We start from the raw sequence: 15,562 nt of genomic DNA on the forward strand, positions 1-15,562 counted from the left end.
GAATACTTTTGCAAGGCACTGTACTTCTACTGACTATACCAAACTGAGTAATAATAGGTACTTCTACTGACTATACCAGACTGAGTAATAATAGGTACTTCTACTGACTATACCAAACTGAGTAATAATAGGTACTTCTACTGACTATACCAAACTGAGTAATAATAGGTACTTCTACTGACTATACCAGACTGAGTAATAATAGGTACTTCTACTGACTATACCAAACTGAGTAATAATAGGTACTTCTACTGACTATACCAAACTGAGTAATAATAGGTACTTCTACTGACTATACCAGACTGAGTAATAATAGGTACTTCTACTGACTATACCAAACTGAGTAATAATAGGTACTTCTACTGACTATACCAAACTGAGTAATAATAGGTACTTCTACTGACTATACCAGACTGAGTAATAATAGGTACTTCTACTGACTATACCAGACTGAGTAATAATAGGTACTTCTACTGACTATACCAAACTGAGTAATAATAGGTACTTCTACTGACTATACCAAACTGAGTAATAATAGGTACTTCTACTGACTATACCAAACTGAGTAATAATAGGTACTTCTACTGACTATACCAAACTGAGTAATAATAGGTACTTCTACTAACCATACCAAACTGAGTAATAATAGGTACTTCTCCTGACTATACCAAACTGAGTAATAATAGGTACTTCTACTAACCATACCAAACTGAGTAATAATAAGTACTTCTACTGACTATACCAAACTGAGTAATAATAGGTACTTCTACTGACTATACCAAACTGAGTAATAATAGGTACTTCTACTAACCATACCAAACTGAGTAATAATAAGTACTTCTACTGACTATACCAAACTGAGTAATAATAGGTACTTCTACTGACTATACCAAACTGAGTAATAATAAGTACTTCTACTGACTATACCAAACTGAGTAATAATAGGTACTTCTACTGACTATACCAAACTGAGTAATAATAAGTACTTCTACTGACTATACCAAACTGAGTAATAATAGGTACTTCTACTAACCATACCAAACTGAGTAATAATAAGTACTTCTACTGACTATACCAAACTGAGTAATAATAGGTACTTCTACTGACTATACCAAACTGAGTAATAATAAGTACTTCTACTGACTATACCAAACTGAGTAATAATAGGTACTTCTACTGACTATACCAAACTGAGTAATAATAGGTACTTCTACTGACTATACCAAACTGAGTAATAATAGGTACTTCTACTAACCATACCAAACTGAGTAATAATAAGTACTTCTACTGACTATACCAAACTGAGTAATAATAGGTACTTCTACTGACTATACCAAACTGAGTAATAATAAGTACTTCTACTGACTATACCAAACTGAGTAATAATAGGTACTTCTACTAACCATACCAAACTGAGTAATAATAAGTACTTCTACTGACTATACCAAACTGAGTAATAATAGGTACTTCTACTAACCATACCAAACTGAGTAATAATAAGTACTTCTACTGACCGATATAAATAAAGTCAATTTGGATTGACTCTCATGACCGCTGTGTCAGATTTTATATAAGGGGCAGCTGTGTTTTTATATATGGGGAAGTTGTGTTTTTATATATGGGGCAGATGTGTTTTTATATATGGGGCAGTTGTGTTTTTATATATATGGGGCAGATGTGTTTTTATATATGGGGCAGTTGTGTTTTTATATATGGGGCAGTTGTGTTTTTATATATGGGGCAGATGTGTTTTTATATGAGGGGCAGTTGTGTTTTTATATATGAAGCAGTTGTGTTTTTATATGAGGGGCAGTTGTGTTTTTATATATGGGGCAGTTGTGTTTTTATATAAGGGGCAGTTGTGTTTTTATATATGAAGCAGTTGTGTTTTTATATGAGGGGCAGTTGTGTTTTTATATATGGGGCAGTTGTGTTTTTATATATGGGGCAGTTGTGTTTTTATATGAGGGGTAGTTGTGTTTTTATATATGGGGCATTTGTGTTTTTATATGAGGGGCAGTTGTGTTTTTATATGAGGGGCAGTTGTGTTTTCATATAAGGGACAGTTGTGTTTTTATATATGGGGCAGTTGTGTTTTTATATGAGGGGCAGTTGTGTTTTTATATATCAGGCAGTTGTGTTTTTATATATGGGGCAGTTGTGTTTTTATATGAGGGGCAGTTGGGTTTTTATATGAGGGGAAGTTGTGTTTTTATATATGGGGCAGTTGTGTTTTTATATATGGGGCAGTTGTGTTTTTATATATGGGGCATTTGTGTTTTTATATATGGGGCAGTTGTGTTTTTATATGAGGGGCAGTTGTGTTTTTATATATGGGGCATTTGTGTTTTTATGTATGGGGCAGCTGTGTTTTTATATATGGGGAAGTTGTGTTTTTATATATGGGGCAGATGTGTTTTTATATATGGGGCAGTTGTGTTTTTATATATGGGGCAGATGTGTTTTTATATATGGGGCAGTTGTGTTTTTATATATGGGGCAGATGTGTTTTTATATGAGGGGCAGTTGTGTTTTTATATATGAAGCAGTTGTGTTTTTATATGAGGGGCAGTTGTGTTTTTATATATGGGGCAGTTGTGTTTTTATATAAGGGCAGTTGTGTTTTTATATATGAAGCAGTTGTGTTTTTATATGAGGGGCAGTTGTGTTTTTATATATGGGGCAGTTGTGTTTTTATATAAGGAGCAGTTGTGTTTTTATATATGGGGCAGTTGTGTTTTTATATGAGGGGCAGTTGTGTTTTTATATATGGGGCATTTGTGTTTTTATATATGGGGCAGTTGTGTTTTTATATATGGGGCAGTTGTGTTTTCATATAAGGGACAGTTGTGTTTTTATATATGGGGCAGTTGTGTTTTTATATGAGGGGCAGTTGTGTTTTTATATATGGGGCAGTTGTGTTTTTATATGAGGGGCAGTTGTGTTTTTATATGAGGGGAAGTTGTGTTTTTATATATGGGGCAGTTGTGTTTTTGTATATGGGGCAGTTGTGTTTTTATATGAGGGGCAGTTGTGTTTTTATATATGGGGCAGTTGTGTTTTCATATGAGGGGCAGTTGTGTTTTTATATATGGGGCATTTGTGTTTTTATATATGGGGCAGTTGTGTTTTTATATGAGGGGCAGTTGTGTTTTCATATAAGGGACAGTTGTGTTTTTATATGAGGGGCAGTTGTGTTTTTTTATAAGGGACAGTTGTGATTTTATTTGAGGGGCAGTTGTGTTTTCATATAAGGGGCAGTTGTGTTTTTATATGAGGGGCAGTTGTGTTTTCATATGAGGGGCAGTTGTGTTTTTATATATGGGGCAGTTGTGTTTTTATATAAGGGGCAGTTGTGTTTTTATATATGAAGCAGTTGTGTTTTTATATGAGGGGCAGTTGTGTTTTTATATATGGGGCAGTTGTGTTTTTATATATGGGGCAGTTGTGTTTTTATATGAGGGGCAGTTGTGTTTTTATATGAGGGGAAGTTGTGTTTTTATATATGGGGCAGTTGTGTTTTTATATATGGGGCAGTTGTGTTTTTATATGAGGGGCAGTTGTGTTTTTATATATGGGGCAGTTGTGTTTTCATATGAGGGGCAGTTGTGTTTTTATATATGGGGCATTTGTGTTTTTATATATGGGGCAGTTGTGTTTTTATATGAGGGGCAGTTGTGTTTTCATATAAGGGACAGTTGTGTTTTTATATGAGGGGCAGTTGTGTTTTTTTATAAGGGACAGTTGTGTTTTTATTTGAGGGGCAGTTGTGTTTTCATATAAGGGGCAGTTGTGTTTTTATATGAGGGGCAGTTGTGTTTTCATATGAGGGGCAGTTGTGTTTTTATATATGGGGCAGTTGTGTTTTTATATAAGGGGCAGTTGTGTTTTTATATATGAAGCAGTTGTGTTTTTATATGAGGGGCAGTTGTGTTTTTATATATGGGGCAGTTGTGTTTTTATATAAGGAGCAGTTGTGTTTTTATATATGGGGCAGTTGTGTTTTTATATGAGGGGCAGTTGTGTTTTTATATATGGGGCATTTGTGTTTTTATATATGGGGCAGTTGTGTCTTTATATGAGGGGCAGTTGTGTTTTCATATAAGGGACAGTTGTGTTTTTATATATGGGGCATTTGTGTTTTTATATATGGGGCAGTTGTGTTTTTATATGAGGGGCAGTTGTGTTTTTATATATGGGGCAGTTGTGTTTTCATATGAGGGGCAGTTGTGTTTTTATATATGGGGCATTTGTGTTTTTATATATGGGGCAGTTGTGTTTTTATATGAGGGGCAGTTGTGTTTTCATATAAGGGACAGTTGTGTTTTTATATGAGGGGCAGTTGTGTTTTTTTATAAGGGACAGTTGTGTTTTTATTTGAGGGGCAGTTGTGTTTTCATATGAGGGGCAGTTGTGTTTTTATATGAGGGGCAGTTGTGTTTTCATATGAGGGGCAGTTGTGTTTTCATATGAGGGGCAGTTGTGTTTTTATATGAGGGGCAGTTGTGTTTTTATATGAGGGGCAGTTGTGTTTTTATATGAGGGACAGTTGTGTTTTTATATGAGGGGCAGTTGTGTTTTTATATGAGGGGCAGTTGTGTTTTCATATGAGGGGCAGTTGTGTTTTCATATGAGGGGCAGTTGTGTTTTCATATGAGGGGCAGCTGTGTTTTTATATGAGGGGCAGTTGTGTTTTTATATGAGGGGCAGTTGTGTTTTCATATGAGGGGCAGTTGTGTTTTTATATGAGGGGCAGTTGTGTTTTCATATGAGGGGCAGTTGTGTTTTTATATGAGGGGCAGTTGTGTTTTTTTATGAGGGACAGTTGTGTTTTTATATGAGAGGCAGTTGTGTTTTTTTATAAGGGACAGTTGTGTTTTTATTTGAGGGGCAGTTGTGTTTTCATATAAGGGGCAGTTGTGTTTTCATATGAGGGGCAGTTGTGTTTTTATATGAGGGGCAGTTGTGTTTTTATATGAGGGGCAGTTGTGTTTTTATATGAGGGACAGTTGTGTTTTTATATGAGGGGCAGTTGTGTTTTTATATGAGGGGCAGTTGTGTTTTTATATGAGGGGCAGTTGTGTTTTCATATGAGGGGCAGTTGTGTTTTCATATGAGGGGCAGCTGTGTTTTTATATGAGGGGCAGCTGTGTTTTTATATGAGGGGCAGTTGTGTTTTTATATGAGGGGCAGTTGTGTTTTTATATGAGGGGCAGTTGTGTTTTCATATGAGGGGCAGTTGTGTTTTCATATGAGGGGCAGTTGTGTTTTCATATGAGGGGCAGCTGTGTTTTTATATAAGGGGCAGTTGTGTTTTCATATGAGGGGCAGTTGTGTTTTTATATGAGTGGCAGTTGTGTTCTAATATGAGGGGCAGTTGTGTTTTTATATAAGGGGCAGTTGTGTTTTTATATGAGTTAGGCATTTCTTCTAATCCTAGAGTCACCTTTTCATTAGGCTATGAAATAGGACTTGTTAGTTATTTACTGGTCCCATTGACTCCCATTGAGGGATAGATAGAGATCCCAAAGAAGCCACATTTTTAAAGTGCTGAGGCTTGACATACTTTCTAAAAGACTGTAAACATCTCTGGGTGCTACTATTGCTTTGCCCTACGGTCGTAAAGTTTGCTAAATAGACTTGTCAGATAACAAACTTGGACAGGATGTTCTGGATACCTTTGTTGCCTTTGCTGCGCTATCCGGTTGATTTTTTTTCTTACTATCACTAAGCTAAAGCTCATAAGTATGTCCTGAAGAACGCAAAAAACAGTATGTATTTAGGTTTAGATGCCGAAAATGCAGAAATCAAACCTTTAGAGATAGTATACCTTTATATACCACTATTGCTCTGGGTTAATCATGGTCAGGGCAAATTATGAGACCAGAAAACAATTAGGGTGCCTCTGGATACCTCCTGTTACTCTGAGCTAATCCCTTTATGAGCCAGTAAGTTTCAGTTAATGCTTTCTTTATTAATATCGGCACAAGCCACTGTCATGGAGGGCATATGTGCCACAAGATGTATTGAGACTTGGACTTATTTTTAAAATAATAATAATAAATAATAATATAAATATAATAAATAATATTTTATTGATCTGGATTAGTCCTTAGTTCTTTATTCTTTACTAACATTTAAGACCTTGTGTATATACTGTATTTGAGTGGATCGGACACAACAGCGTTGCTGGAGTTTTTAAATACCATGTCCACTCACTGTCCACTCTGACACACCTACGTCGTTAGTTCACCTTGTAGATGTAAAGTCAGAGACGATCGCTCAACTATTGCTGCTGTTTGAGTTGGTCATCTTCTAGACCTTCATCAGTGGTTACGGTAAGCTGCCCATGGGGCGCTGTTGGCTGGATATTTTTGGTTGGTGGACTATTCTCAGTCCAGCAGTGACAGTGAGGTGTTTAAAAGCTCCAGCAGCACTGCTGTGTCTTATCCACTCCTACCAGCACAACACACACTAACACACCACCACCATGTCAATGTCACTGCAGTGCTGAAAATGATCCACCACCCAAATAATACCTGCTCTGTAGCGGTCCTGGGAGAGTCCTGACCATTGAAGAACAACATGAAAGGGGGGTAACAAAGCATGCAGAGAAACAGATGGACTACAGTCAGTAATTGTAGAACTACAGAGTGCTTCTATATGGTAAGTGGAGCTGATAAAATGGACAGTGAGTGTAGAAATAGGAATGTGGTTTTAATGTTATTGCTGATTGGTATATACTGTATATACACACTTTTATGGAATGCCACTGGATACCTGAATTTCTTTGAGCTGCTCTAAAAGTCCTGCAGATTTTCTGGTCAAACAGTCCATTTAAATTAAACTGTACAACCAAAAGTATGTGGACATCCCTCCCAGTTATTAAATCAAAAGATGTGTTAAAAGATGCATACAAGTGTATGCTTTGGTTTTGAAATAGCAAGTCCAGCAAGCTCATTGTCAGATGTCCATATACTTTTGGCCATTTAGTGTACCTTATTAATACTGTTCCGAACCACTTCATTAAAAGCATATGTGCAGAAGGCCATAATAAACGTGATCTATTGCAGCACTGATGCAACAGTCTTTCCACAAAATAATTACATCATGGTCTGAAAAAGAAATATTCCCTCACATAAACATAAAGATTTCTCTGTGGCATGGTACTTGGCAGTGTGGGTAATGAGGTTGTGTCCAATCCAGAGGGACAAAGGGCCTTTTATGAAAGACATGGTGCTCTTTCCTGGCCGAGTGTGAGTGAGGGCCAGAGCTGCCCAATTGCTCTCTTGGGAGGGAACGTTTAAGCTGCTACCACTGGACTGCTGAAATTTTTAGTATACATATTTTTTTTTATTTTTTTTTTATTACTGCTGTAGCTATTTAATCACAGTTTTAAAACCACAAGCTTTATAATAAATGATAATGAATAAGCAGCTGATATCTGTAAAGTACTACAGAACACACAAATCCACCAATCAGAAATGTCACGTGATCGTCGATGTCTTTTTTGCTCAGCATAGCCAGGTGTGACTCCGCCCACCAGTAGTTCTGGAAGCTTTACTGTCGGTGGCTTGCTTGCAAATTCACCAGTGAATGTGTCGCTGGTCCCCGGCTGTCCCCACCTCCCAAGACATAGCCAATCGTGTCTGTGTATAGACACCTGATCAGTCAATAGCAATGCTGAACCCTAGCGGTAGTGGGCCAGTATCATTTACCACTGTGCCAAGCGAGTGCCACTTTAACATGTATACAAATTACATATGGGGCAGAACGGTGGCTCAGTGGGTAAAACTGTCGCCTTAAAGCAAGAAGGTCCTGGGTTTGATTCCCATGGGTCCTTTCTGTGTGGAGTTTGCATGTTCTTCCCGTGTCTGTGTGGGTTTCCTCCGGAAGCTCCGGTTTCCTTACACAGTCCAAAAGCATGCAAGTGAGGTGAACTAAAGATACAAAATTGTCCATGACTGAGTTGAACTGATAAATCTTGTGCAACCAGTAACTACCTGCCCTGTCATGAATGTAAGCAAAGTGTGTAAAACATGACGGTAAAGTCCTAATAAATAAATATAAAAGAAAATACACAAATGACCTGTAGTTTTTACATGTGTAATTTGTTTCAGCAGACATGTAAATTTCGTATAAATTTGAAGTGGTTGAATACTTGTTCTATATCACTTTTATCCTCTCCTCTTTCCTCTTCTCCTCTGGTTTATCGATTGTTCTTCTGCATCCCAGCATGCAATTCAGAACAAACATCCCTACCCCCACTCCGCATCTGCAGAGGAGTTCAAAGCACAGCAAAGAGGTTGTCATGTACCAAAGTGTGATAGATGCAGCCACTGGCACTTGTATAATGTACTGATTTGTCATGTTGGCACAGACATCCACATCCATATCCTTCTGAATGTGTGTGTTCATGTGTGTGTGTGTGTGTGTGTGTGTTTGTATTCGCTTTGCTCTTATAACACAGTCATCGAGAATTTAATAATAGTTCCCTTGCATTGCAGCTCTCTCTGCATTATTTACAGCCATCACCAAACAGTTGCTGGGCACACTGGAATGGCATTAGGATAAGCCGGAACGATACGTCAGTTATTAAACCTCCTGCTGCCGCTGTTTGTGGAGTGTAAGACCATATTTGACCCTCTTCAGTAGGAATATTGACCGTGCTCTTTTCTCTCTCTGCAGCGATGGGCGCTTTCAGCTGCTCGGCAGGGGAAGCCTACAGATCTATAACCTTACCGAGGAGGACGCTGGGATATACAGTTGCCTGGCCGACAACACCAACGATTCCATTGAAGCACAGGCTGAGCTCACCATGCAAGGTAACTGTGGGCGGGTTTGATCTCATGTCTTTGTTCTTCTTCATACATTTTTACTCAACAGTCCAAGCCGCTCAGGTGGCGCAGCGGTAAAATACGCTAGCACAGCGGTCCCCAAACTTTTTTGCTACACGTGCTGGTTTTATATAAGATAGAATTTCACGAACCGGCTGGGGGGGATTTAAAATAGAATAACTATAGATTGGAAAATCATTGTAAATCCTGAGCTTTTTTCCCTGCAACGAGATGCTGCTCCCACCTAGTGGTGATTGGGGACAATAACACTCGAAGAGTATTGGAAATGTAATTGCTCTTGTAGCGACCCAGTCGTTGGGGACCACTGCGCTAGCAAACCAGAGCTGGGATTTTGAATACATCATATCGAATCTCAGCTCTGCCATACAGTTGGGCTGGGCGGCTACATGAACAACAAACAATGCGTCAAAACGAAACAAAATATACTTACTTAATAAAAATAGTCTGATCCCACTGTGGTTTACAAGATGTAATGTTAAGCCTCCACATAGGGGCGTGAACAAGTTCGGTTTTTTTCTATTTTATTTATACATTTTCTCCCAATTTAGCATAGTCAATTTATCTTCCATTGCTGGGGGATCCCTGATTGCAGGCTGTTGTTCACAGGGTGGGAAAGTCGGACCAGGGTTCCTCATAACTGGTGCAATTACGACCTCTGCTGGCTGATTGATGGTGCCTGCTCAGAGTTGGGGAATAATGCTGATCAGGGTGTGGCTCTCCGTGCACAAGGCTGATCCGCATATGAACTCGCCTTGTGCAGGTGCAGTCGGTAGTGCACATGTGTCGGAGGGGTCGTGTGTCATTTGCGAAGCTCCTCAGTCAGCAGTGGAGGGTTGTATCGATATAGGTGAAGCGTAACACAATCAAGGCAATTGGATATATTGGATATATAGGGGAGAAAATTGGCGGGAAAATATGCTAAATTATCAATTGCAATGTAAGAAAAATCTTGAATCTTTAAAGGATGCTTAACATTCAGTCGTGTCATCCTCAATTTCTGTTCTTCCTAATGAGATTTCTGTGTAAGTGAATTGCGCGCTTACAGCACACTTACCATGTTTACATGAACAGGTATAGAATTACACAAATAGCTGTAATTAGCATGACATTGAGTGTGAATGGCAGAAAGGAAGCTTTCTAAATCCCATGAGCCCATTGTGTAGAGGATGAAGGGTGTCCGAGGAAGCACAAGGCATGTGTGAAATCAGGGGAATGGCGTAGGAACCTGATCTCTTCCCTTGGCTTTATACTTCATGCAGATCTGCAGCGTAGTCCTGAGTGTAACGAAAGAGATAGAGCGGTACAAATCGGGGTGGGTGGCTGTGGTATTCTGTGGATGCACTGGTGCAGCGATCCGGCTCACAATTCCCAACGCGGCACAGAGCTGCTGGGCCAAGACTCCTCAACCCCTCCTGCAGAAGTTGGCAGCCCCCAGAGCCTAAAGACTAGCCGCACATTCAGCCTGTCGCCTGCTAGAAAAGACCAAGATTGGAACGAGTGCAACGTTCTGCCACCGGACTGAATGAGCTGGAGAATGTCTTTGTTGTAATGAAGTTCTCCAGCCAGCTGCGTTACAGGACAGACAGCTCTCACTGTTTCTTTACAGATGGAGTAGAATGAGGCTTTCAAAACTGCTTTTTTTCATGTGATGTCAAGCTGATTTTTCTAACTAATGATTAGACTGGCTTATTAAGGAAAAACGTCTGCAAAAACACATAAATTGCCTATAAAAATAACTATTATTATAACAACAGGCTCTGAATATTATGTATTTATTTATTAGGATTTTAACGTCATGTTTTACACTTTGGTTCCATTCATGACAGAAACGGTAGTTACTCGTTACACAAGATTCATCATTTCACAGGTTTATTGTTGAACACAGTCATGGACAATTTTGCATCTTCAATTAACCTGACTGCATGTCTTTGGGCTGTGGGAGAAAACCGGAGCTCCCAAAGGAAACCCATGCAGACCGGACCCAGACCGATCCCTCCTGGGATCAAACCCAGGGGCGGCACGGTGGCTCAGTGGGTAGCACTGTCGCCTCACAGAAAGAAGGTTCTGGGTTCAATTTCCAGGTGGGGTGGTCCGGGTCCTTTCTGTGTGGAAGAAAGGTCCTGGGTTCGATCCCCAGATGGGGCGGTCCGGGTCCTTTCTCTGTGGAGTTTACATGTTCTCCATGTGTCTGCGTGGGTTTACTCCGGGTGCTTCGGTTTCCTCCCACAGTCCAAAGACATGCAAGTGAGGTGGATTGGAGATACTTAATTGTCCATGACTGTGTTTGATATAACCTTGTGATCTGATGAATCTTGGGTAATGAGTAACTACTGTTTCTGTCATGAATGTAACCAAAGTGTAAAACATGATGGTAAAATCCTAATAAACAAACAAACCTTTCTGTGTGGAGGTTCATGTTCTCCCCATGTCTGCATGGGTTTCCTCCGGGACCTCTGGTTTCCTTCCACAGTCTTAAGACGTGCAAGTGAGGTGAATTGGAGATACAAAATTGTCCATGACTGTGTTTGACATTAAAGACTTGAACTGATAAACCTTGTGTAACTGGTAACTACCTGTCCTGTCATGAATGTAACCAAAGTGTGTAAACATGACGTTAAAATCCTAATAAATAAATACGTTATAAACCAACAGGCATGTACTAATCTGATGCATGTTTTGCATCATGTGGGAAGAACAACCATTAAAAAGGAGAATATTATTTTGGCCTATGCTTTTCTAAAAATTTAAACACAGTCTGTTGGGGTCTGTGATGTCCACATCAAGATACACAGTGTTACATTTTATGCAATGCAGTTATGTTGCAAATAATGCAGAGATTAGATAAGCGAATTTTAACAGGCACATAAACACAAAATGTACTTGTTCACGCCCCCATGTGGAGGCTTTACATTACATATTGTAAACCACAGTGGGATCAGACTATTTTTATTAATTAAGTATATTTCGTTTTGTGTTTCGTTTTGATGCATTGTTTGTGTTGCCTGGGTTGCGGTAAAAATCATGGACAAAATGTGGGTCACTTGAAAAAGAAAAAAAAAAAGGTTGAAAAACCCTGATCTGCAGTACAGTTAAAAGACTGAAGCAGCTATTTTACTAAACATGACTTGATCATTTGCCCTATGGCTTATTGCCTCTTTCCCATTGGGTCTATTCAGTCTCTGTACTCTCCAGTTGTTAAGGTGGGTCGCTGGCTAGCAACTAGGGCTGTCGCGGTGAAAGAATTTCCCCTTGCGATATCCAACCTGTCTCAATATCGCGGTATGCGGTAATATCGCCATTTTTTTTTGTTTTTGAAAATTACTTAATTAATCTGGATTTTAGAGCTATATAAACAAGCTTTATTGTTAGGCTATGATTCGGTATATTATTGCTTTATAATGACAAAGATGAGACAGCTTTAAGACCAATGAAATGCGTGTTTAATGTTAAATACAGAACAGTGCAGGGATGCGCGTCTTTTCTCTATTAAAAAAAGGTTTAAATTTAGCTCCTAGGCTAGATATACAGTGTGAAACGAAAAAAAAAAGTGTTTAGGCTAAATATTGTAAATACACATCTAATCAAAATATGGTAAAAAAGAAATATAATAAAGTCTGTAAGAGTTTAAACCTGCGTTATCATGCGCGCTAGAAGAACCAACACGTTCATCTGATGTGGTTTAGAGAGAATCTGAGTGGGGTAGAGATGTTCCCCTCGGTACTAAAACTCTCTCTGATGGGGCTCGTTACACTAATACACGTGTACTGTACCTGCATGCGACTTTACAATGCGACAAACTATCTATTTAGTAGATATAATTAACATAACAATATATACTACATTTCAAGTTATTATTCGTTTCAATACATTTTTATTCAACGAAAAAATACATTTAAATCATTCCAGCAAGACCAGAAAGAGAATATTTGCAGGCTGCAATGCCATATTAACCGGTGTTGCGGTTGCTTGGCATGCCCTGCGGTTGGCTGGTCTATACCGCGATATTTCAAAATTGCGGTTAGCGCGACAGCCCTACTAGCAACATGCCCCCTTATCCAAGGGAAGCCATTGTCTAATTCTTTACCCCAGCCAGTGGTGAACTTCAACAGAGAGCCTCAGCATATTCAAAGGATCATGTTATGCCTCGACCATAGAGTGGGTGTCGCTGTTTTGGCGACAGGGAAGTAAATCCACGTCTGGATTTTTCTCCCATATCTGGGTCTGTTTAGCACCCGACCAAGCCTGTAACGCCCCTGAGGGTTTTTTTGCCTTATGGTAATAGTGCAGTACTCCATCTGTGTTAGCAGTGCATCTAGACATGTAGAAAGATGGCTGAGGTTCTAATAGCAGGAGGACACTGTCACTTTTGATTAACATATTCATAAATATTTAAAGATGCTGGTATTTCTGAGTCTTCAGCAGATTTATTTTGTACACCCGGTGTGCACTGTATGGTTTGTTTTTCTTGAATACATTAGTCTTAATTCTGCTTCTGTTCATTTTGCAACCCCGAAATGTGTCTCTCTGCCCTTCAAGTAATTTCTACCCATGAAACGTGAAACTTTAATTAAAACAAAGTGTCGCTCACTATAATTAGCTAAAACCAGCATATGTTTTTTCTGCAATCCTGATGAGAGCTTGTTTTGTATTTTGTGCTTCGTGACAGCCACCATATGTAGGTATGAGGAACTGAGTTCTTTCTGCAGCTGATGGTTTGTTATTTAGGAGTTTTGGGGGGGTGTGCGTCGGATGCCTCGCTGATTAAGTGTATGCATTTTGCTGTCAGCTCCACTGAGGCTGAGGTTAAAAAGGAGAGCACCAGTTTGAGGCCTCAGTGAACGGGGGGGGGGGGGGTTAGGGTTAGGGTTAGGGGGGGGGGGGGTAGAGCTCCAGCATTGCTGCACTGCCTCTTACTTTATTGAACTTGGCAAGACAATAAATTGGGCCAGAGGACACAGTGGGTTTTAATTACGGAGCTGTATGGCTGTTACTCGCTAGAGCTCACAGTCTTTATTTCCAGGTCCTGTGCTGACACAAATGGGACTGTGTGTGACCTGTAAGCAGTAATGAGTCCACATATGTTAGCCGGGATACGTTTGTGTGTAAGCTAACATGCGTGGGAATGGGTGCAGGCATTTGTATGCTGTGTAATATGAGCACATGTGGGTCTGGGTTTGTACCAGTTTATTTGCTAGGCTACAAGGCTAACGCTGGTTCAAATGAAACTTTGTCCGCCTCAGCTTTAGCATGCTGTGCTTTGATATCACAACTAAGCTAATAAGCTAACAAGGCTTGTGAGGTGTAACAAAAGTACCACAGTACAAGAACTAATTGGCTCTTTTTAAATACATATTTTCTGTTATTGCTATTTTTAACTATTGTTTTTTAAATTTCCAGACGACCCAAACACAGCAGTTTGATCATTTGTTTGTGTTCACACACACACACACACACACACACACACACTTTTGTAAAGGCAGGACATAATATAAGCTTTACCACTACAGCAGTGAAAGTTAAACTGATTTGCACCATGTTTTCTGTGAACAAGGATGTAATAAAAATTGTGTTGTCACTATGCTAGTACGAGTGACTGAAACTAATACTAAAGCAATAAGCCACGAGAGGCCGTACGTTACTGTGATTTTAGCACGGGGATGACGTTTTTGGCACGACGCGAAGCGGAGTGCCTAAAACTTCTTTCCCCGTGCTAAAATCGTAACAGTAACGTACGGTCTCGAGTGGCTTATTGCTTTTATAAAACGGCGGTCAACATAAAATACAATAAATACAACAATTTTTAATCATAAATGTATTTATTGTGTATAAACTTACAATAAAGCATTCTTCCGCGACGCAAGGTAGTCCGATTAACAGTGTTGCTAAGCAACATGAGGGCGAAAATAACTTTAACTTTTTCCATTCAGTGGCGTATTAATATGGAATGATGTGAGGTGGTCCTAGGTGTGCGTTTATCGGGGATTTTACAACGGCTTCGAACGCGGCTCAGCCAATCAGATTTTAGGACCGGAACTATCCGTTTTATAATAGCTGTTTTCTGTACCATCTAACTGTTATGGTATGCCAAGCTCTTACACCAAACAATTTAACTAACATAAAACTAATAAGAAACTCCAAAGATTTAGTTTATTTTATTTATTTGTTCATTAGGATTTTAATTTCATGTTTTACACTTGGGTTACATTTGTGACAGAAACAGTAGTTACTCATTACACAAGATTAATCAGTTCACAAATGTGTCAAACACATGGACAATTTTGTATCTCCAATTAACTGCATGACTGCATGTCTTTGGACTGTGGGAGGAAATCCACGCAGACACTGGGAGAACATGCAAACACCACACAGAAAGGACCCGGACCGCCCCACCTGGGGATCGAACCCAGGACCTTCTTGCTGTGAGGTGACAGTGCTACCCACTTAGCCACCGTGCCGCCCCCTGGTTTCAGTTAAAACAGAAACGGCTCCAAATTTTACTTCAGGTTCTTTGCTAAGTAGCAAACAAGTAGTGTTTTTAATTGTAATGTTTATACAGTCCCTGGGAGATGAGGTAAACTCTCAAAAGAACAAGGACACTCTCATTCCTAAACATTTGAACATTAAAAAAATATATACTCACTGACCTCCTGATACTGAGTCTGTTTGAAAACTTAATGAGCTGCCTTGCTGCCTACTGCCTACCT

The 15,562-nt window shown here is 39.4% G+C and overlaps 1 protein-coding gene across 1 annotated transcript in view; it reads left to right on the forward strand.

Moving 5' to 3' along the window:
• The window catches only part of neo1a (neogenin 1a), a 189,368-nt gene that overhangs the window by 113,262 nt on the left and 60,544 nt on the right, over nucleotides 1-15,562 (forward strand). The window contains exon 5 of the mRNA XM_063012505.1: nucleotides 8,689-8,825. Within this exon, the coding sequence (XP_062868575.1) occupies nucleotides 8,689-8,825 (137 nt within the window). The remainder of the gene's footprint in view (nucleotides 1-8,688; nucleotides 8,826-15,562) is intronic.

This window comes from Trichomycterus rosablanca, chromosome 17, assembly GCF_030014385.1.
Source record: "Trichomycterus rosablanca isolate fTriRos1 chromosome 17, fTriRos1.hap1, whole genome shotgun sequence".
Taxonomy (NCBI): domain Eukaryota; kingdom Metazoa; phylum Chordata; class Actinopteri; order Siluriformes; family Trichomycteridae; genus Trichomycterus; species Trichomycterus rosablanca.